Source organism: Moschus berezovskii, chromosome X (genome assembly GCF_049115385.1).
Source record: "Moschus berezovskii isolate FMDL1 chromosome X, NW_MosBer_1.0, whole genome shotgun sequence".
Lineage (NCBI taxonomy): Eukaryota > Metazoa > Chordata > Mammalia > Artiodactyla > Moschidae > Moschus > Moschus berezovskii.
In genome coordinates this window covers 49012824-49035636 of record NC_142488.1, presented here as the reverse complement: position 1 = coordinate 49035636, position 22813 = coordinate 49012824, and the positions used below count along the sequence as shown (strand labels likewise).

General features: G+C 44.6%; 2 protein-coding genes across 5 annotated transcripts in view; one reads left to right on the top strand and one right to left on the bottom strand.

Annotated features, from left to right (window-relative positions):
* Positions 1–618: 618 nt before the first annotated feature.
* APEX2 (apurinic/apyrimidinic endodeoxyribonuclease 2) lies at positions 619–10326 on the top strand. Of its 3 annotated transcripts, none has more exons than XM_055393604.2 (6): positions 619–1105; positions 2569–2652; positions 3286–3466; positions 4016–4162; positions 5177–5246; positions 7645–10326. In XM_055393604.2, exons 1-6 carry the CDS (start codon positions 949–951, stop codon positions 8548–8550), a joined length of 1545 nt encoding a protein of 514 aa, XP_055249579.1. In that variant the 5' UTR covers positions 619–948; the 3' UTR covers positions 8551–10326. The 3 variants fall into 3 exon arrangements, with proteins under 3 accessions (XP_055249579.1, XP_088689708.1, XP_088689709.1); XM_088833582.1 differs by having other exon boundaries at positions 962–1098; XM_088833583.1 differs by lacking the exon at positions 3286–3466 and having other exon boundaries at positions 962–1098.
* Positions 10043–22813, bottom strand: part of ALAS2 (5'-aminolevulinate synthase 2) — a 27988-nt gene continuing 15217 nt past the window's right edge. For both annotated transcript variants that reach the window (XM_055393613.2, XM_088833581.1), the window contains 4 exons: positions 21059–21223; positions 20002–20270; positions 14659–14821; positions 10043–10325 (listed from right to left, as the gene is read on the bottom strand). In XM_055393613.2, coding sequence (XP_055249588.1) covers positions 10162–10325; positions 14659–14821; positions 20002–20270; positions 21059–21223 — 761 coding nt within the window. In that variant the 3' untranslated portion in view covers positions 10043–10161. The remainder of the gene's footprint in view (positions 10326–14658; positions 14822–20001; positions 20271–21058; positions 21224–22813) is intronic.

The following is a 22813-nucleotide window of genomic DNA, read 5'->3' as shown; positions in this document are numbered from 1 at the left end:
AAGACAGTCTCTTTAGTAAGTGGTGCTGGGAAAGCTGGACAACTTGATGTAAATAAATGAAGTTAGGACACTCCCTTATACAAAAATAAATTCAAAATGGCTTACAGAGCTAAATATAAGACATGATGCAATAAAATTCCTAGAAAAGAACACAGGCAAAACATTCTCTGACATAAATCCCGATAATATAGTCTTATATCAGTCTTCGAAGGCAAAAGAAATAAAGCAAATACACAAAATGGAACCTAATCCAACTTAAATGCTTTTTGCACAACAAAGGAAACCGTAAACAAAAGGAAAAGACAACCTATAGACTGCGAGAAAGTAATTGCAAACAATTACCAACAAGCGCTTAATTTCCAAAATCTAGAGCCTTTCTTACTGCTCAGGTCTCCAGCCACAAAGCTCCCTTTGCTCAGTCTGGCTTCCGGGTTTAGACGCTGGGTTATACCAGACACTGCCAGCTCCCCACGTCAAAGCCTTCCGGGTACTAAAGGGTGCGGTCTGAACACTACGGGCGGGGTTTTGGTCGCTGCGTGGTTCCGCTTGCTGCGCGGTTCCACTTAAGGCTCTGCCACTTGAATAGTGGTGAAATCTCATTTGTAAGCAATCGAAAGCACCAAAGGGACTTTTGAGCAGAGTAGAAACGCAATCAGACTCAGGCACGTGAGCCAGTGTTGGGTGGTAAGAGATGAAGCCCCAACCCGTGACCTTTCTCTCACTGTTCATTTCCCCTGGGGGAGACCGACCGCTCCTTCCCCATCAGCTTCCGCTCCTCCCCCATCAGCTTCCGCTCCTCCTACCAATGAAAACTGAGGAGCTTAGAAAGCCTGCGCAAATGCGCGCGCGCGAGCCGGAGGCCCAGGCCTGCCGTGCTTAGGAGTTTCCAGTTTTTCCCCTAGCGCCTGCGTTGGGCGTGAGCTTAAAGACATTGTAATTAGTGTCGACATGTTGCGCTTGGTGAGCTGGAACATCAATGGGATCCGGAGCCCCTTGCAAGGGGTGAGATGTGAGGAGCCCAGCAGCTGCACCGCCATGCCCATGGGGCGCGTTTTGGAAAAGCTGGATGCAGATATCGTCTGTCTTCAGGAGACCAAAGTAACCAGTGAGCGCTCCATACTTTCCCTTTTCTGCTAACTTTTGCCCTCTGCTCCATATACTTCACTTTCCCATTTCTCTGTTCTTAGAATCCTCCCCTTAGAGCCAGTTCGGAATCCCGATCTCACCTGTGTTTCACGCTCTAGCTAGATTTCCTAATTCCCACATCATCTCCTGCTGCTGCTGCTGCTGCTGCTGCTAAGTCACTTCAGTCGTGTCCGACTCTGTGCGACCACATAGACAGAAGCCCACCAGGCTCCCCCGTCCCTGGGATTCTCCAGGCAAGAACACTGGAGTGGGTTGCCATTTCCTTCTCCAATGTGTGAAAGTGAAAAGTGAAAGTGAAGTCGCTCAGTCATGTGCGACTCGTAGCGACCCCATGGACTGCAGCCCACCAGGCTCCTCCATCCATGGGATTTTCTAGGCAAGGGTACTGGAGTGGCTTGCCATTGCCTCTCCGACATCATCTCCTGGCCTCAGCGAAATCGTAATTCTCTCCCCTTTGCAATTTCCATCTTGTTTTGCATCCCGATTCCTACTCATTCTCCTACCCCAGCTAAGTCCCCCGAATTTCCTCCCCCTACACACTTTCCATCTCCCACTCCCAAGTCAGATTCCCCCAATTTCCCTTTTCTGCCCCCAGTCCATATCCTTTAATTCCCACCCCGTCTTTGTCCCCAGTTTAGACTCCCTAATTTCCTCCTTTTTAAACTTCTATCTAAAGTCACCAGAGAAGGAAATGGCAACCCACTCCAGTGTTCTTGCCTGGAGAATCCCAGGGACGGGGGAGCCTGGTGGGCTTCTGTCTGTGGGGTCACACAGAGTCGGACACGACTGAAGTGACTCAGCAGCAGCAAAGTCACCAGATCCCCTTATCTCTACCCCCTGTCTCATCCCCAGCTGAGTGCTCAGTTGCTAAGTCGTGTCTGACTCTCTGCAACCCCATGGACTGTAGCCTCAGGCTCCTCTGTCCAAGGGATTCTCCAGGCAAGAATACTGGAGTGGGTTGCTACTACTTCATATCCACCCCCAAGCTTGGACTACTGGTAATTCCTTGCACACACAACACCTCCAACCCCCTGCCCACAGCTCAATCCCCTGATTCCTTCCCTCTCCCACCCACCCACCTTTAAGACCGGTTACCTGCATCCTCTGTTCAGATCTTCCAATTCCCTCTCTCTCCTACCTCCTGCTCAGAGTCCCAGTCTTCTCTCACATATAACCATTTCTCACCCCCAACTTCCTCCAGTCACCTAGCCTTTTCCCACCTAATTCTTCACCTCCCATTAGGTAGTCTTCCCCGTTCTTGTAATTCTGGTATCAGTTTCCTCTATTATCCCCACCTATCATAGATACTTAATTTTCCTTTCCCACCCTGGATCTGATGTGTGCAAGGAATTAGCCTACAGATATAATTCCAGGCCTTTCTAGTTTTATCTCTGATGTAATCTTACATCTTTTTCCCTCCAGGGGATGTGCTGACAGAGCCTCTGGCTATCATTGAGGGCTACAACTCCTATTTCAGCTTCAGCCGCAACCGAAGTGGTTATTCTGGTAAATGGGTCTTTCTGGGGACTTTAAAGTGATGAGGGCAGGTGGAAAAGGGTTTTCAATATTTAATGAGAAGGCAGTAAGAAATGTAGGCTTTTTATCTACCAAGCTAAAGCCACATCAGATTATATGAAGGATTTATTTTCTTTTTGTATAATATTGGATTGCAAAAGCACAATAGTGGTGGTTAGTTACATGAACTCTGGAGCCTGACTGCCTGAGTTTGAATCCTAGCTCACTTCCAGCTGTGTACCCTCTGGCTAGATATTTAACATTTTTATGCTTAAAGTTCCTCACTTGGAAAGGGGGGGTAATGTGTACTTCTTAGGGCTGTTGCAAGAACTGAACTTATTAGTTCATATGATAATAATAGTAGCTAGCATTTTCTGAGCAGCTACCATGTAAAGCACTTAGAATATTAGCTGTTATTAATCTGTATCTTTTCAAGATGAAGGAACTGAGACCCAGGGTTTGAGTAGACTTGCCCCAGGTATCCATGGCCCTTGAGCTGGGAGAGTCATCAAGAGAGCTGTGCTTGATGAAGATGAGCATGTGACCTGTGCAGGGGCAATAGGCTATGCAAGAGGCTGTTGACTGCCAGGCCTGCTCAGTCTCCAGTACCCTCTCTGTCTCCAGGTGTAGCCACTTTCTGTAAGGACAGTGCTACCCCAGTGGCTGCTGAAGAAGGCCTGAGTGGCCTGCTTGCCACTCAGAATGGGGATGTGGGTTGCTATGGAAACATGGATGACTTCACCCAAGAGGAGCTTCGAGCTCTGGATAGTGAGGGCCGGGCCCTCCTCACACAGCACAAGATCTGGTAATAATCCACATCCCCCTGTCACCCATCATTGCTAGTTCAACTCTGTGAATGTGGTGGTTCTAAGGCTTGCCTTATAAACATACATTCACCATTGGAAAACTTCCTAAACTTGCCATTCCTGGACTTTAGTCCTGGCTAACCTGCCTAGTTTGTGACCCTGAACAAATCGTATTCTTCTTTGAGCTTTGAGTTCTCTATCTCTACTTGGGGCTGAGGTGGGAGGGAGCCTGGTTGGGAGGCCTAAATCTTTTATTACCACAGGTGCCTCAAAAGCAAGTTAGCCAACCTTGAACTTACTGCCCAGATTGTTCTCCTTCTGTGTCCTATCTTTGTGAATGGCAGCACCATTACTGGGTTTACCTGTGTGGTCATCGTAGGTATAGTCAATCCTCAAGTCCTGTGTATGCCAGCTCATTCATGTTTCTGTATCCCTTTCCTTTACTTCCATCCCATAGACAACCATTGAATGGAGTTCACATGGTGTGGGAAGGGGAAGGGTGGCTTGCAAGTGATCCCTTTTTGATGGGCTGGTTCTCTTCTTCCCAGCACATGGGAAGGGAAGGAGAAGACCTTGACCCTAATCAACGTGTATTGCCCCCATGCGGACCCTGGGAAGCCTGAGCGACTCGCCTTTAAGATGCGCTTCTATCGCTTGCTGCAGATCCGAGCAGAAGCTCTCCTGGCAGCTGGCAGGTACTGCAAGCCTGTGCAGCAAGGCTTCTTTGAGCTTGTCCTGGGTGCCCAGTCTTGTGTCAGGACCCATTGGGAGGGATGTGGGATCTTTGTATTTTGAATTCATTCGTAGCTTAGTTGTAGACATCAGTATGCCCAAGGGAGTAGGCTCTGCTGTTTAAGAGCTTGTGAGGACCAAGTAAAGTGATACAAATATGAGTTTTGTACTCAAATACTTCTGGTCACATATCCTGGCTTCTTTTACTCACTATGAGCCCCAAAGCTAGTCCTGCCTCTGTTTTCTCTTTTGTAGAATAAGTATATGAAACCCTGAAAGTAAAAGTCACTCAGTCATATTCTCTTTGCTACCCCATGGACTATACAGTCCATGGAATTTTCCAGGTCAGAATACTGGAGTGGGTGGCTCTTCCCTTCTCTAGGGGATTGTCCCAACCCAGGGATTGAACCCAGATCTGCATTGTAGGCAGATTCTTTACCACCTGAGCCACCAGGGAAGCCCAAGAATACTGGAGTGGGTAGCCTATCCCTTCCCCAGCAGCTTTTCTTGACCCAGGAATCGAACCAGGGTCTTCTGTATTGCAGGCGGATTATTTACCAGTTGAGCTACCATTTAAGGGTGAAATAAGAGGAAGTTAGCATACTTAGAACAAATGAAAAGTCTTGTCCCAGAGAAGGACAGGAAAGTGAGGTTGGGTTGGAATAATCAAGAGATGCTTCCTAGAGGGAATGGTACCTGAGCTCATCTTTGAAGGATTAGAAAGATGCCATTTGGTAGAGATCAGTGAGACAATCATGTCAAACAAGAAACAATGTTACCTTTGGAGATCAGAATTGGGTTGGTCATTTGTAAAAGGCATCAAGGTTATAGTGAAATTGGAGAGGTGGACTACTGTGAGTTGCTGTTGGATCCCACCTTCGCATCTATGTGGCAGGTGACAGATCTTGGGCCCAGGAGACAGTAGATGGGCCAGGACTGCTGCTTCCCTTTCTTGACATTCATTTTATGTTTTTCAGCCATGTTATCATTCTGGGTGATCTGAATACAGCCCACCGCCCCATTGACCACTGGGATGCAGTCAACATGGTAAGGTTCCCTTTAGGCCTTTGATCTCACTCCTAACTGATTTTGTTCAGCCAATCAGGGCTGTTTTTTTGGCCCAGTGGCAAGCTTCCTTCATGGAAAAGCAGAGCTTAGTTTGAAATTCTGTTCTCAAAGCACTGAGGATTATGCTGTGGACTCATTTATCAGTCAGTTATGGCTGTTGGCCCCCCAGAGCTCTTAGCATGGTGGTTGGCTATGGACACATGACGAGTCAATTATAGAATGGTGTCTGGACTTCAGGGGAGATATCTTAAAATGGCTGAGTCTTAAAAGATGAGTAGAAAAGAACTTGGGGCTGGAGTGGAGAGTAAAATCAAATCATTCTGGCATGATGAGCAAAGGCTGCAAGGTGAGAATTTGGCTGGTGTGCATTAGGAACTACAAGTCCTCTTCTTATTAGGGGATGACAGGGAAGGAAGGTGAGTAGCAGAGGATGGGGCTAGAGAGCCCCATCAGTCAGATTTTGAGGATCTCTAACTCCACATTATCTGGATCATTTCTCTAATAGAGTATGTTTCCTGCTCACAAATCTTCAGTACCTCCCTGTTACCTTGCAGACATGCAGAGAAAACATCCAGACCTGAAATTCAAGGCTCTTCCTTGTCTGTGCTCAGTCTTTTATTCCCATCCTCAGCACCCCTTCACACCATCCACTCCACCTAGGTTTTCTCCTCTCTGCCCATTGCAAAAGTTGTTCTCATTTTGGCTTTTCTCACTGTCCTCTGAATTGGTAGGCATCCCTTCCCTTCTGTCTTCTTTTCTTGTATGAACCCCTCATCTGAGTCCCTCTAGGCCAATGATTCTCAATCCTTGAAAGCACATTAGAATAAGTAGCTTTACAAAAATATCAATACCTTGATGCAACCCTAGACGAATTAAGTCAGAATCTATTGGGTGTGAGGCCAGGGTAGCAGTATGTTTTAAAAACTCCCAGGCTGATTTTATTGTATATTCAGTCTTGAGATCCACTGTGCAAGAATCTTCAAGTCAGTTCTCATCATAGCTTGCCTCAAAGAAGAGTCTGTAGGAAGATTCCTTGATTAGTTTGCAGAAGAGCCACAGGACATAGATGTGTCTCCCAATGGGGAAAATGAGCAGAAATGAAATAATTAGAGACTGGTGATGGTCATGGTGGGGAAGGAAGTGTACACTACAAACCGAAAGCCGTCAGTCCTCCCTACCTTATTCCTCACTGGGTATTTACTTAATCTGTTCTTCCTGCTTCCTGTGATAGTGTCGTACACCTTTATGTGTTCTCTTCTTAGTTCAGGAATATCCTAGATCTCTTGAGTGTACTTCATGTGTTCTTTTTTTTCCCAACAAAAAAGAATAGTACCAGATGACATGACAAACACAGTCTTTCCAAAGTAGCAGAATATGTCCACTTCCCACAAGACCAGCTATTCTAGTCTCATCCTCCCTAAATGGTACTGTCCATCCTCTTGGTTGCTCCAACCAGAAGCCAGGGAATCGTGTTAGTATTGTCCTTCTCTACCTTCCCTTTTCCCATTCAATTGGCCAGTGAGTACTGTTGGTTCTAGCTCCCATCTCTTCATTTCATTTTGTCTCCTCTGGCACCGCCCTAGTCTAAGTGACCATCATATCTTGCTTATGTGGACTATGATAGTCATCTCCTGTTGGTACTCTGGCCCACAGTCTCATTGCCCCTCCAGTCTTTCGGGTATGCTGTTCCCTCCCTCCACAGGCCCATTGCATAAGTTGTTCTCCCAATTTGTAACACCTTCTGCCTGGGTTATTCCTGCTCAATCTTCCCTTCTCAGCTCCAGATCACTTGCTAAAAGAAAGCCTTGTTGGTCCCCAAGACTAGATCAGGGTCCCACTTTGTCACTAATATCACACCTGGTACATAATCAGTGTTCTTTGAACATTTGTTGCATTGAATGGGTGAGTGAGTGGATTGGGTGGATGATGAATTAGGAATCAGAGCCAAAGGAAGTATTCAGATGTGAATCCCTTGAGCCCCTCAAATACCAAAACAGTACATGAAAAGGCAACAGTCTTAACTCCTAACTGTAGCCCAACTTCCTGGAGGTAACCATTCTAAACATCTTATTTTCCATTCTCTTGGTGAGCAATTCTGAGAATTGCTTTGATTAACCAACAGGAAGCTTTCAGGCCCGGGATTTATGGCCCAGTGCAAGGTAGATGTAGCTTGATGTAAAAGTAAAAAGAAGCATGAGCTTTTAAATCAGTCAGGAAGCAAAGTGAATCCCAGCTCTGCCAGTTCCGGACTGTATGACCTTGAACATTCTTCTTTGGAGCAGCCACATTTTCTTGTCTGTAAAGTGAAACAATTAGTCCCTTACACTTCCAGGCATCTAGTTCTGCCTCTTTTTTTGTCCTTTTCCCTTTTCCCCAGGAATGCTTTGAAGAGGACCCAGGGCGCAAGTGGATGGATGGTTTGCTCAGTAACCTGGGGTGCGAGAGTGGCTCCCACATGGGACCCTTCATTGATAGCTACCGCTGCTTCCAGCCAAAGCAGAAGGGGGCCTTCACCTGTTGGTCGACAGTCAGTGGTGCCCGCCATTTGAACTATGGCTCCCGGCTTGACTACGTTTTGGGGGATAAGACTCTGGTCATAGACACCTTTCAGGCCTCCTTCTTGCTGCCTGAGGTGATGGGCTCTGACCACTGCCCTGTGGGTGCAGTCTTAAGCGTGTCCTCTGTGCCAGCAAAACAGTGCCCATCTCTGTGCACCTGCTTCCTCCCCGAGTTTGCAGGTACCCAACTGAAGATCCTACGATTCCTGGTTCACCTCAAACAAGATCCTGTGTTCAAGCAGTCATCACTACAGCCCAGCAATCAAACACAGGTACACATGCGCCAAAACAAATCCCGTATGCGCTCAACTAGGTCCCGGCCAAGTAAAACTGGCTCTGGTAGAGGCCAAAAAAACCTGATGAGCTACTTCCAGCCATCCTCCAGTCACCCCCAAGCTTCTAACTTGGATCTTCCTAGCCTGGGCACCCTTATGTCCCCAAAGACCTCAGAAGAGGACGTGATGGCCAATGTGGTGGAGGGGCAGGCCAAGGCTTCAGAGGCCAAGGATGAAAAGGAGATACGGACCTCATTCTGGAAGTCTCTGCTGGGGGGGCCCTCGCCCATGCCCCTCTGTGGGGGACACAGGGAGCCATGTGTAATGCGAACTGTAAAGAAGCCAGGACCCAACCTGGGCCGCCACTTCTACATGTGTGCCAGACCCCAGGGTCCTCCCACTGACCCCTCTTCCCGCTGCAGTTTCTTCCTCTGGAGCAGGCCCAGCTGAACCAACCCAGGCCGAGATGTCTGACATAGTCAACCTTGTATGTGGTCTGAGGCCAACTTCCTCCTCAGCTGCCTCCTCCTTCCTCCAGACCTCTTTCCTTCCTCCTCTTTCTCCTCCTCTTCCACCTTCCTCAAGGACCCTTCCCCTTTCCTTTTTTTTCTTCCTCCAAGGCCTCCTTTTTTCTCTTTTCTTCCTGCTTAGTTTCTCCTCATTGGTGAGCTTCTTGTGCCTTAATGCTTGTGACCCAGTCCCCCACCCAACTTGCCGCCTTCCTTTCAGAAGTACACCAGAAGCAGTTGTCCCAGGAAGTTGTAATTTTAAACCCCTTCCTACCTTGCTGGAAAATGTATCTGTGCCTAAATAAAGTCCATGTCTTTGTTGTAGTGTACCATGTCATATGGACATTTTGGATGTGCCCCATAAAGTTGAGTTAGAGATGTTATCTCAGTCCCGGGTTTGAACTCCTAAGGAGAAGGGATGAAGGAGGAGTGGTGCTCACCATAAGGTGGGTCATCAAGAGAAGTGTGTATGGTGGGACAGAAAGCTCAGGTGGGCTGTGTGAAAGTGTTAATCACTCAGTCATGTCCGACTCTTTGTGACCCCATGGACTGTAGCCTGCCAGGCTCTTCTGTCCATGGGATTCTCCAAGCAAGAATACCTTTTCCAGGGGATCTTCCTGACCCAATGATTGAATCTGGGTATCCTGCATTGGCAGGTGGATTCTTTACAGTCTTGAGTCATCAGGGAAGCCCCAGGCTGTGTAGGTTTAAACCAAAGTTTCCCAACTGATGTGTCTTACAGCTGCCACAAATGTGTTAAAGGGTGGAAAAAAATGGATCCCTCAAACCTAGAGTTGCCAGACAGGACCAGGAATTAATTGCACAAGTATTAGGAAAGATTGCCTCCTAGGCAGGTAATATTAATTCACCCAAGTGTGCCATGCACATGTTTTCAGTGTGTTATGACCTAGAGTGGTTGGGAGCCTTGCCTTGAACAAGTTGCTTTCTATAGCCAAGCTTATTTCCCACCTTGAGAAACAGAACTGATAAGTCCTGTTCTATAAGGTACTATGGGAAGGAAAGAGGATAATGGATTGAGGAGAATATCCATTCTCTTTGTTGGAAAATACCTTCAAGCTTTTGGGGAACCACTCCTTTCCTCCAGGCAGATTGGTTTGGGCTGATTCCATCTCCTTGCTTCAGGGGCTACCTGGGGCCAAAGTTTTCAGGTCTACAATCAAGAGTCAATCCCTGGATTTTTGGTGAAACCATGGGGAAAGAGCCATTTAATAGAAATCTTCCAAGTGACCTGGCTGTTTGTGCAACTCACTATGTAGTTTTTGGCCTCTCCCTCTCTCTGAATCTCAGTTTCCCTTTCAGTAAAATGGGGTGGTCAGATCAACAGGTGGTTTCCTCATGGCTCTGCCACTTGTCTGAGGGAGACAGGTATAATGTAGTTATCTGTTCTCTGTCAAACAAACAGCTACAAATGCTACACTTTGCTCTTTATTTTCAGACTCAAGTCAGCTAAAGGCACACAAAGCAGAGGACAGGAGGCGGCCCAGCTTCAAGTGAAGTGCAGGTGGAATGGGGATCCAAAGCAGCTGGTTTCTTACGCATAAGGGGTGACATACTGGGGCCCCATGTTCCCAAAGTAGGAACGTTCCCACTCACTCATGAGCTCGAAGTGTACAGGACGGTGGCAGAAATTGCAGGCAGCTATTGATATATCCTGGAGGGGAAGTCCCACCTCAGTCCAGGCTTCTAGCAGCTTCTCTGAAGGTGATGAGGGGAAGGGAGGGAAATAATTGGTTAGAGTATGTCTTAATCCCTGTGCCACATTACAGGTGTGCCAAGATATTGATCCCCTCAACTCTGAGATATCTCAGAACTAGAAATAGCCTCGTTAGTTTGCTCCTTTGTGTGATGTGAGCATTACCATTTGTGTATGGGTGCTGTGATGTATAAAAGTTTGAGAAGCACTCATGTGACATAATTTCAAGCTGTACTGGCCTGACCTGAGCCACTTCCTAAGTACATGACATGGTTTAACTCAAGAAGTGAATCCATCTACTTGGAAACTCAGCCTGGTGAGGAAGATGACACTGACAGTAAACACACAGTGTCATCAGTATTGTGACCTGGGAGCCTGGGGCAGGGTTTTTCCTAGACGGAGTGGGGAGCCCAGAGGACAGAACCTGACCTCTCTGTCAGAAGTACCTCAGTTGTGTCCCAGGGCTCTGTCCCTGGCTCTTTTTTCATGCTTACTCCCTGTGTGATCTCATCTAGTTTCATGGCTTTAAACACGATGTATATGCTGGTGATTCTGAAATTTTCATATCTAGCCCAAAGCTCTTTCCTGAATTCTAGACTTGTATATCCAATTGCCTTTCTATATCTTCACCTGGATATCTAATAGGCATCTGTAACTTAACATGAGCACAACTGAGCTACTGATCTCCCTACCCTCCACCAAGTCTACCTTACTTTCAGCGTTAACCGTCTCAGTTGATGGCAATGCCAGTTGCTCAGTACAAAAATATTTGAGCTATCCTTTATTTTTCTCTTTCCTATGACACATCCAGTCTATTAGCAAACACCATTGGTTCTACCTTCAAAATCTGACCACTTCTTACCACCAATGCTATCCTCAGGTCTGAGCCACCATCATTTGTTTTTCATTTTTTAATTCTGAAGATGTTCTATTAAAAAGAAAATTCTTTGCTATATGACATCCAATGGCTTGGAAATTTTAATCCCTTTTGTCACAATCATTTCTTAACCTGGAATATCACAGTAACCCCCTAATGGATCTCCCTGCTCCCACTCTTTCAGTCTATTCTCAACATAGAAGTCAGAGAAACTCTTGAAACTGGAATCAGATTCAGATATGTTACTCACCTGCTTAAATCCTTCTGAAGGCTTTCTATTTCAGAGTTCCCTGGTGGCTCAGACGGTAAAGCGTCTGCCTACAATGTGGGAGACCTGGGTTCGATCCCTGGGTCGGGAAGATCTTCTGGAGAAGGAAATGGCAACCTACTCCAGTATCTTGCCTGGAAAATCCCATGGATGGAGGAGCGTGGTAGGTTACAGTTCATGGGATCCCAAAGAGTTGGACATGACTGAGTGACTTCACTTTTCTTTCACTTTCAGAGTTAATGCCATAACCCTTCCAGTGGGCTGCAGTACCCTACACCATCTGGTCCATATTGCTCCTCCTCAGTTTTCTATCTCTTTCCCTCTTATTCACACCATTCTATCCATACTCATCTACTTATTGTTCTTCAAATACAAGAGGAATACTGCTGTGTTAGGGTCTTTCCTGTTTTAGGCTGTTCTCTCTGCCTGGGATGCTCTTCTCTTAGATTTCTTCTTAGCTGACTCCTTCACTTCCTTTATATATTTGCTCAAGTGTCACTTTGGTGGTCTTTATCCATAGCAGTCTATTTAAGGCTGCAGCCTTCCTCTCCAAGCTAGCCCCTGTACCTGCCCCCAGCACTTTCTATCCCCTTTTTCCCACTATATTTTTCCTCATAAATGCTTATAATTACCATGCTATTTAATTTGCACTTATTTTTAAGTGTTCTTTTTTAAATTATCTCTTACTAGTATGTAAGCTCCAGAAGGATAGAGATTTTGTGTCTGTTTTGTTTAGTATTGAATCCCCAGCACCTGGAACAGTATCTAGCACACAGTAGGTATTTGATAACTATGTGTTGAAAGAATGAATGAAAGATGCCTGATTATATCCAGAAGATGAAAAGAGGTAAGTCAGAGTAAGGGATGAAGGAAAGCATTCCACTCAGAAGGAAGCATCATTAACAAAATCCCAGAAGTAAGAGGCTAGAGCTAAGTGAAAAAGTGAAAGTGAAGTCGCTCAGTCGTGTCCGACTCTTTGCGACCCCGTGGACTGTAGCGCACCAGGCTCCTCCGTCCATGGGATTCTTCAGGCAGGAGTACTGGAGTGGGTTACCATTTCCTTCTCCAGGGGATCTTCCCTACCCAGGGATCGAACCCAGGTCTCCCGCATTGCAGGCAGACACTTTAACCTCTGAGCCACCAGGGAAGCCCCAGAGCTAAGTGAGGGAACTGTAAATCATTCAGAGTAGCTGGAGAAATGAATGTGGGGAAGAAGAAAAAGCATAGAGATCACCATGATGAAGGCACTGAATGCTATGCCAAGGTTTGACTAGTCTCCAGTCCAGTGTCTCCAGTTTGGGGGCTATACATCCTATTAGTACGAAAGTTCTAATACCTACCTCCAATGTATGTATTTTTTTATATACTACATACATATAGCATTGTCAGCCTATATATTAGACATCAGTATCAGTAATGCTTAATTTCCTATTTTTAAGACAAAAAGTAAATATAGAATTCTAATAAATCCCCTTACCCTATGGATGACCTTGCATACTTCACCTTGGAGACCACTGCTCTAGTCTAGACAGTAGGGAAATATGAAGAGGTTTAAACTAGGGAACTATATGGTCAGATTTTTAGAAAAAGCCCTCTGATGGTCAGTATGGATAAAGGACTAGAGAAAAGCAAGAAAATTAGTTAGGAAGAAATCACATTGACATGGATTAAAGAAGTAGCAATGGAGAAATGAGATTTGAAAGAGATTGTAGAGAACATTATGATGGGTTGGCTATGACATTGAAGGACTGACTGGTGGAGTCATGGTGAATGCCTCTCATTTCTTTCCTGCAAAAGCCCAGCATAAGTGGACACTTAGAGAACTGAGAATACTGAAAGCTCTATAATTGAAGCCTAGAGCAAAGAAGGCTAAGCAAGAGGTCCAGAAGTCTAGATCATTAGCTCAGAGAGGTGATAGATCTAGTGGTATGAGCATGGAGGTAGAAACAGACTCTCCAGTTAAAACCTAGTAGCTTTGTGACTTTGGACAAGTTACTATATATTTTGATACCTCAGTATCTACATATATAAAATGGAAATTCTAATAATACCATCTCTACCCCATGAGGATTAGATGAGTTAATACATGTAAAGTATTTAGAACAGTTCTTGACATATGGTAAGTGCTTAATAAGTGTTGGCTAGCATTATTTCATGCTTTTAAATGAATGAATGAATGGCATCAACTTGTCTTGTTTTCCTAGTACTATCATTCTGCCTATGCTCCAGACAAACAAAATACTATAGCTAATGTATGCCCTCTGTTTTCCTATCTCTAGGTCTGTGCTTATCGAATTCCCTTGTTCTGAAATATCCTTCTTACACCATATCACAGGTACTTCAAGATACAGCAGAAGGACTTCCTTACCTATGAAGCCTACTTAATTTCACCATTCTTAGCCTCTCTAGCCATAAATGAACACTCTCCTTTTAGCTCCCAGAGTACTGGAGCTCACCAAACTGGACCAGTACCACCCATGTTTATGTCTGTCTCCTTTGCTATGCCATCAACTGCCTATGTGTCTTTCACCCAACAGACCTAGAATAAGAACCTGCTCTATACTGGCCCTGTACCCAGAAGGAATCCAGTAAACTTTAGGTGAATTGGGCACCTTAAGGATAAAACCCAAGCTATTCAGCTCTACAAGTCTCCAAACTGTGTGTTGTCTTTGCAGATTCATAGGTAAACACTCCCCTACCTTATTCCATTCTTACTTTCCTACATTCCAGTAATATCTGCTTGTTCTTGATATGTCCAAGGCTACTTCTCATCCTCTTCCTTGCCTTTCTCCATGCTCTTGCTTCTTCTGGGAATCTCTTCTGCATCCTCTTTCTTCTCTTGGTCCAATACCACACCCCTTTGCAAGACTCAACTCAGGTTGTCACCTCCACTAAGAAGCCTGTCATGAATCCCACAGGTTGCATCAGGCCCCTCTTCTCCTACAACTCCCCCATCCATTCTCTTGGTTGAACTTCAATCACTCCTTGAAGTCATTGAGTCTGCTATGGTCACCTCAACCAAACTGAAGCCCTATGAGTATAGGAACTGTTTCTCATTCATTTATGACCCTAGTATAGGGTCTAGCACATAATAGATGTTTCAGAAATATATTTTTAAAATGAACGGCATCCATTGTCAATGGGACTGAAGGAAAGAAGAGTGCTGTAGAAAACCATGTTGAGGACTTACCCACAAAGTCTTCCATCATCTGAGGGCTGTGGTGGGGGGATGGTGCCAAGCGCAGCAACTCCTCACCCCGGGGGACAGTTGGGTAGTTGATGGCCTGCACGTAGATGCCATGCTTGGAAAGCAGAAGATCACAGATCCTGCTGTTCAGCACTGCATCACCCACCTGGACCCAGGAGAAAAGCTTGTCAGTATCTGATCCCCTGACCCCACTATTGCTAGCTCTATTAAGTAGGTGGAGGAAATCAGATCAAGGAACTCCACTGAGCTTGGGGGCATATATTTTCATAAGCGTCTTAGTCAGTGACAGATCTAGAATCTCTTATCAAGGTGTTGCTCAGTGGCAGCAATCTGACTTAAGATACATGCATCCCAATGTTCACAACAGCACTACTTACAATAGTCAAGACATGGAAACAACTCAAGTTCCCATCAACACATAATTGGCTTAAGAACATGTGGAGTGTGTATACACACATAAACATATACATATGTGTATACATGCATAAAATTGAATATTACTCAGCCACAAAGAAGTGAAATATTTTCATTTGTGGAAACATGGATGGACCTAGAGAATATTATACTAAGTGAAGTGAGTCAGACGGAGAAAGACAAATATTTCACTTATATGTAGAATCCTAAAAAATAATACAAATGAATCTATAACCAAAACAGAAACACACTCATAGAAAACAAACTTATGGATGCCAAAGGGGAAGGAGGGGCTTCCCAGGTGGCTCAGGTAAAGAATCTGCCTGCTAATACAGGAGACTTGGGTTTGATCACTGGGTTGGGAAGAGTCCCTGGAGAAGGAAATGGCAACCCACTCCAGTATTCTTGCCTGAGAAATCCCATGGATAGAGAAGTCTGGCAGTCTATGGTCCATGGGGTCGCAAAAGTTGGTTGGACATGACTTAGTGACTAAACAACAACCACAAGGTATAAGGGAGGGATAAATTAGGAGTATGGGAATGATAGGGAGGGAACACATCCTTGCCAATCAACAGAAAGTTGGATTAAAGATTTACTGAGCATGGCCCACCCATCAGAACAAGACTCAGTTTCCCCCTCAGTCAGTCTCTCCCATCAGGAAGCTTCCATAAGCCTCTTATACTTCTCCATCAGAGGACAGACAGCATGAAAAGCACAATCACAGAAAACCAATCTGATCACATGGACCACAGCCTTGTCTAACTCAATGAAACCATGAGCCATGCTGTGTAGGGCCACCCAAGACAGATGGGTCATTGTGGAGAGTTGTGACAAAACATGGTCCACTGGAGAAGGGAATGGCAAACCAGTATTCTTGCCTTGAAAACCCCATGAACAATAGAAAAAGGCAAAAAGATAAGACACTGAAAAATGAACTCCCCAGGTCAGTAGGTGCCCAATATGCTACTGGAGAAGAATGGAGAAATAACTCCAGAAAGAATGAGGAGATGGAGCTGAAGTGAAAACAAAACCCAGTTGTAGATGTGACTGGTGAAGGAAGTAAAGTCCAATGCTGTAAACAACAATATTGCATAGGAACCTAGAATGTCAGGTCAATGAATCAAGGCAAATTGGAAGTGGTGGCTCAGAGGTTAAAGCGTCTGCCTCCAATGAGGGAGACCCGGGTTCGATCCCTGGGTGGGAAGATCCCCTGGAGAAGGAAATGGTAACCCACTCCAGTATTCTTGCCTGGATAACCCCATGGACGGAGAAGCCTGGTAGGCTACAGTCCATGGGGTCGCAAAGAGTCGGACACGACTGAGCGACTGAACAGAACGGAACGGAGGCTTGGATTACTGTGACATTGAATGGTTTGCCTTGGAAACGAACAGAGATCATTCTGTCATTTTTGAGACTGCATCCAAGTACTGCATTTTGGACTCTTTTGTTGACCATGATGGCTACTCCATTTCTTCTAAGGGATTCCTGCCCACAGTGGTTCAATATCAGAGTAATCCAAGTCTATACCCCAACCAGTAATGCTGAAGAAGCAGAAGTTGAATGGTTCTATGAAGACCACAAGACCTTCTAGAATGAACACCCAAAAAGATGTCCTTTTCATTTTAGGGGACTGGAATGCAAAAGTAGGAAGTCAAGAAACACCTGGAGTAACAGGCAAATTTGGTCTTGGAGTACAGAATAAAGCAGAGTAAAGGCTAATAGAGTTTTGCCAAGAGAACGCACTGTTCATAACAAACACCGTCTTCCAGCAACACAAGAGAAGACTCTACACATGGACATCACCAGATGGTCTACAGCGAAATCAGATTGATTATTTAAAGCCAAAGATGGAGAAGCTCTATACAGGCAGCAAAAACAAGACTGGGAGCTGACTGGCTCAGATCCTGAACTCCTTATTACCAAATTCAGACTGAAATTGAAGAAAGTGGGGAAAACCACTAGACCATTCAAGTATGACCTAAATCAAATCCCTTACAATTATACAGTGGAAGTGAGAAATAGATTTCAAGGGATTAGATCTGATAGAGTGCTTGTAGATCTATGGATAGAGGTTCATGTTACTGTACAGGAGACAGTGATCAAGATCATCCCCAAGAAAAAGAAATTCAAACAGGCAAAATGATTGTCTGAGGAGGCCTTACAAATAGCTGTGAAAAGAAGAGATGTGAAAGGCAATGGAGAAAAGGAAAGATATACCCATTTGAATGAAGAGTTCCAAAGAAGAGCAAGAAGAGATAAAAAGCCTCCCTCAGTGATCAATGAAAGGAAATAGAGGAAAACAATAGACTGTGAAAGACTAGAGATCTCTTCAAGAAAATTAGAGATATCAAGGGAACATTTCATGCAAAGATGGGCACACTCAAGAACAGAAATGGTATGGACGTAACAGAAGCAGAAGATATTAAGAAGAGGTGGCAAGAATACACAGAAGAACTATAGAAAAAATATCTTCACAACTCAGATAATCACTTCACAACATCTTGGAGCCAGGCATCCTGGAATGTGAAGTGAAGTGGGCCTTAGGACACATCACTACGAACAAAGCTAGTGGAGGTGATGGAATTCCAGTCGAGCTATTTCAAATCCTGAAAGATGATGCTATGAAACTTCTGCACTCAATATGTCAGCAAATTTGGAAAACTCTGCAGTGGCCACAGGACTGGAACAGTTCAGTTTTCATTCCAATCCCAAAAGAAAGCATTGCCAAAGAATGCTCAAGCTACTGCCCAATTGCACTCATCTCACACACTAAAAAAGTAATGCTTAAAGTTCTTCAAGCTAGGCTTCAACAGTACGTGCACTATAAACTTCTAGATGTTCAAGCTGGTTTTAGAAAAGGCAGAGGAACCAGAGATCAAATTGCCAACATCTGCTGGATCATCAAAAAAGTGAGACAGTTCCAGAAAAACATCTTCTTCTGCTTTATTGATTACCCCAAAGCCTTTGACTGTGTGGATCACAACAAACTGTGGAAAATTCTTCAAGAGGTGAGAGAAGCAGATTACCTTACTTGCCTCCTGAGAAATCTGTATGCAGGTCAAGAAGCAGCAGTTAGAACCAGACCTGGAACAACAGACTGGCTCCAAATCGGGAAAGGAGTAACTTAAGGCTTTATAAATGATGGGCTGGATGAAGAACAAGCTGGAATCAAGATTGCCAGGAGAAATATCAGTCACCTCAGATATGCAGATGGCACCACCCTTATGGCAGAAAACAAAGAAGAACTAAAGAGCCTCTTATAAAAGTGAAAGAGAGTGAAAATTGCCTTAAAACTCAACTTTCAGAAAACTAAGATCTTGGCATCTGGTCCCATGATTTCATGGCAAATACATGGGGAAATAATGGAAACAGTGACAGACTTTATTTTTGGGGGCTCCAAAATCGCTCCAGATGGTGACTACAGGCATGAAATTAAAAGATGCTTGCTCCTTGGAAGAAAAGCTGTGACCAACCTAGACAGCATGTTAAAAAGCAGAGACATCACTTTGCAAATAAAGGTCCATCTAGTCAAAGCTATGGTTTTTCCAGTAGTCATGAATGAATGTGAGAGTTGGACTATAAAGAAAGCTGAGCACCAAAGAATTGATGCTTTCAAACTGTGGTGTTGGGGAATACTCTTGAGAGTCCTTTGGACAGCAAGGAGATCCGACCAGTCCATCCTAGAGGAAATCAGTCCTGAATATTCATTGGAAGAACTGATTCTGAACCTGAAACTCCAATACTTTGGCCACCTGATGCGAAGAACTGAGTCATTTGAAAAGACCCTCATGCTGGGAAAGATTGAAGGCAGGAGGAGAAGGGGATGACAGAGGTTGAGATGGTTGGATGGCATCACCACTCAATGAACATGAGTTTGAGTAAGCTCCAGGAGTTGATGATGGATAGGGAAGTTTGGCGTGCTGCAATCCATGGGGTCGCAAAGAGTCGTACACTACTGAGTGACTGATCTGAATTGAACTGATGGTATTAACAGATAAAAGTTACTACCCATAAAATAGATAAGCAACAAGGATTTACTATATGACACAGTGAACTAATGGAAAATAATCTGAACAAAATATGTAATTGAATCACTTTGCTGTACACTTGAAACTAACACAATATGCTGTGCTGTGCTTATTAGCTCAGTTTTGTCCATTTTTTTTTGTGACCCTGTGGGCTGTAGCCCGCCAGTCTCCTCTGTCCATTGGGATTCTTCAGACAACAATACAGGAGTGGATTGCCATGCCATTCTCCAGGGGATCTTCCCAATTCAGGGACTGAACCCAGGTCTCCCTCATTGCACCCAGATTGTTTACCATCTAAGCCACCAGGGAAGCCCAGGAATGATGGAGTGGTTAGCCTATCCATTCTCTAGGGAAAATTCCAGACCCAGCAATTGAACTGGGGTCTCCTGCAGTGGAGACAGCTTCTTTATCAGCTGAGCTACCAGGAAAGCCCCAAGTCAACTATACTTCAATTTAAAAATTAAAGAGGATAGAAGTGCTTCTAGGGACCTTGTCTTGAAGCTGTTTGCAGAAGAAGCATACTTAGCTAGTATGTTAATTTTGGGTAGTTCTGGGTAAGAAGATAAAACCCCAAGTGACTTCTGGGGTGTTGTCAGTGGGTTAATTAAACATATTTGCAAAAACAGTCTTTCAAAAGAACAATGAATTAGCCCAAGGAACAGGACAGTCTACTAGGCATGAGATAATAGCTAATGTAAAAAAAAAAAAATAAAGACTGGTTATTCCAGAATGACTGATAATTTTCCAAAAGGGAAAGAAAACTGACGATAAGGAGGTTGGTTAACAAAGAAACAGTTGACAGGAACAAGTTTCAGTTTGCTGGGTGCAGGAAGACTCCCAGGAGAGATGGTGGAGAAGGCAATGGACAATATGGGACTCTCACCCGAATGGGGATGATGTGGCTGGGACATGGGATGACAGGAAGGCCCCTGTCCATTAGTAGCTGACGCATGTGCTTGACATTGCGTTGGTGGGCCCTCCTCAGGGCTTGGCCCTCCTCTCCCTTGAGCAGTCGCACGGATTCCAGAGCCCCGGAGAGCACCATGGGAGGCAGTGAAGTGGTGAAGATGAAGCCAGCAGCATAGGAACGTACCATGTCCACCAAGTCATGGGTACTGGCAATGTAGCCACCCACACAGCCAAAGGCTTTGCCTGGAGACAAGGAGGAGAATGAGGAGGTTATGCACAGATCCTATTATCAGCCCCCTGAGGAACAGGGTAACTCAAGGTGGTACACTAGAAGCTGGCGCTCCAGACTCCCTTATCATTTTTCTTGTCTGTGACAAGCAGACAGAGCTGATAGTTGTGCTGCTTTGAGATAGGACTTGCAAGCCCTGACATGTGTAATGAGTAGATATGCAGAAGTTGGGTGGGGACCTTCAACTGGTTGGATCCAAAAAGGAAAGGAAAAGGAAAGTGAAGTCGCTTAGTCGTGTCCGACTCTTTGCGGCCCCATGGACTGTAGCCTACCAGGCTCCTCAGTCCGTAGGATTTTCCAGGCAAGAATACTGGAGTGGGTTGCCATTTCCTTCTCCAGGGGTTCTTTCTAACCCAGGGATCGAACCCAGATCTCCTGCATTGTAGGCAGACGCTTTACAGTCTGAGCTACCAGGAAAGCCGGAAGTAGAGCTAAATGGAGCTTGGAACTGGGGTGGGGAAGGAGTTTTGATACACAACTCCACTCACTGAGATGAACTTGGTAATTTGGCCCATCTCAGGGGTCTACTCAAAAAATCCTCTCAGACTTTGTCAGCAATTTTGCAGTGGGATGGGAGTGGCAGGAGAGAATCCAAGTGTTCTATAGCCTGGGCCATAAATTCTACCCAAAAAGCTTTTGCAACTTTGTGGAGGAGGAAGGAAAAGTTCTTCTAGGGATTTCCTTTCTGGATTGTTATATACAATATAACCTTTATATAGGGTAACCCAAGGGACTCACTCACCAAGAGTTCCAGAGATGATGTCAATCTTGTGCATAATTCCATCACGTTCCCCAATCCCAGCACCCCGGGACCCATACAGTCCTACAGCATGAACTTCATCCACGAAGGTCAGAGCCCCATACTGGTGGGCCACATCACACAATTCCTCAAGGGGGCAGATGGCACCTGAGCAAAGCCATGAATAGAGGTAGATCATAACCCTTCTCCAGTTCCATCTCCAGCATGGAATTTGTGGCGCATAACAACTATAGGTTGGGAAATGGGGAGGGTGTGCACCCTTAGTTGGGGCTATGCCAGACCTCTTCATATGTGTTGACTGAGTTCGCCCTACTCCCACCCAAGTTGTGTGTGTGTGCATTTTCCCCAGCCTGTGATTAAGGCTTACTTTTCTGTCTTTCTATTTTTACTTCATTCTGATAATATCTGTCCTCTTGCTTATGCTATTTGCCAGCCTCTCTCTGCCTCCCCCCCCCCACACAAGTCTGTATATTTCCATCAAGGATTGACACTAGCCTATATGATGCCTTTGTTTAAATACATTTAAAAAATTCTCTTTTTGCTCCAGGTTAATGTTTTCAGATCTCACTCACCCTCTCTGCCAAGTGCTGTTGTCAGCTATGTCAATATCGTTTTTATACTGGTTTTCCATATTTCTGTCTTTTTGACTTTTTGCCACTCTCTCTTTTTATGACTGTTTCCAACTTTGTTTCTGTGTCTCTATTTTCTATCTCTGTCTTTGTTTTTCTCTCTCCTCTCCCCCCTTCCTCTGTCTCTTTGTTAGTGTCTCTATCCCTCCTTCCCTCACTCACCTTCCTCTCTCACTTCTGTTCTCTCTTTCTTATTGTTTGTATCCCTTCATGTCTACCTTTCTGGCTTTAGACATTTTTCTCTGTATCTTTCTGAGTTTTTTTTTTTTTGTTCCTCTGTTTCTGTCTTTTCTGTCTCTGTGGGAATGTATTTTTTCTCATCTCTGCCAATGTTGTTACCTGAGGGTACCCTCCCATAGACTCAGTCTCAATGTATTGAATGAAAGTGAATTAGAAGTAATCTGTATGTTCCTGTACATTTTCCATGCAGATTTACCATTTTCCCCTGTTATTCTATGCTGATAATTGTTTATAAGGTCTTCAAATGTCTGTTAATTTCATGTACAGATTTTGTGACCACTCTACATATACAAGAACCCATACATCTGTCATTCTCCATTCCTGGAAACTAATGGTGCAGGGAAGTGGAATACAACAGAAACTTCTTCATGTGGGAACAGTGACTCCAGGCTAGGATTAAAGTTTGTGAGCAACTGGTGGGACAACAGGAGGGGAGAAAACCACAAGAGTTGGAGTCCAAGACTAAGAGGACAGTGTAATGGTTCAAGCATCATTTCAATGGGAGGAATTCAGCCCTAAATTGACAGTTTCAGCAGGGTTTCCACCATTCACTAAATAAAAAACCATTCATTTGCAAATGTAAGGAAGTAGAATGGTCCCAACACTCATTATTTCTGGTTTTCACTACAGAAATAATGATTTAGACTAGTCTCAGTGGTAGAAATATGATCATTGCTGGTTGTAGAAATGTGGACGAGAGCACGACGATAAGTTTTTATATATATTCACTCACTTAAATACTCTGAAGTACTCTATTAATTATCATCTCAATTTTTAAAGATAAGGCAATTGAGACACAGCAATTAAGAAACTTGTCCAAGCTAGTAAGTTGTAATGCTGGGATTTGAACATGGATAGTTTGGTTCAA

Bases quoted from the DNA above. Each gene is read 5' to 3' on its own strand.
- APEX2 (XM_055393604.2), top strand. From the start codon at position 949: ATGTTGCGCTTGGTGAGCTGGAACATCAATGGGATCCGGAGCCCCTTG. The intron at 1,106-2,568 runs GTGAGCGCTCCA...TTTTCCCTCCAG, and splicing joins TCAGGAGACCAAAGTAACCA to GGGATGTGCTGACAGAGCCT. The intron at 5,247-7,644 runs GTAAGGTTCCCT...CCTTTTCCCCAG, and splicing joins ACTGGGATGCAGTCAACATG to GAATGCTTTGAAGAGGACCC.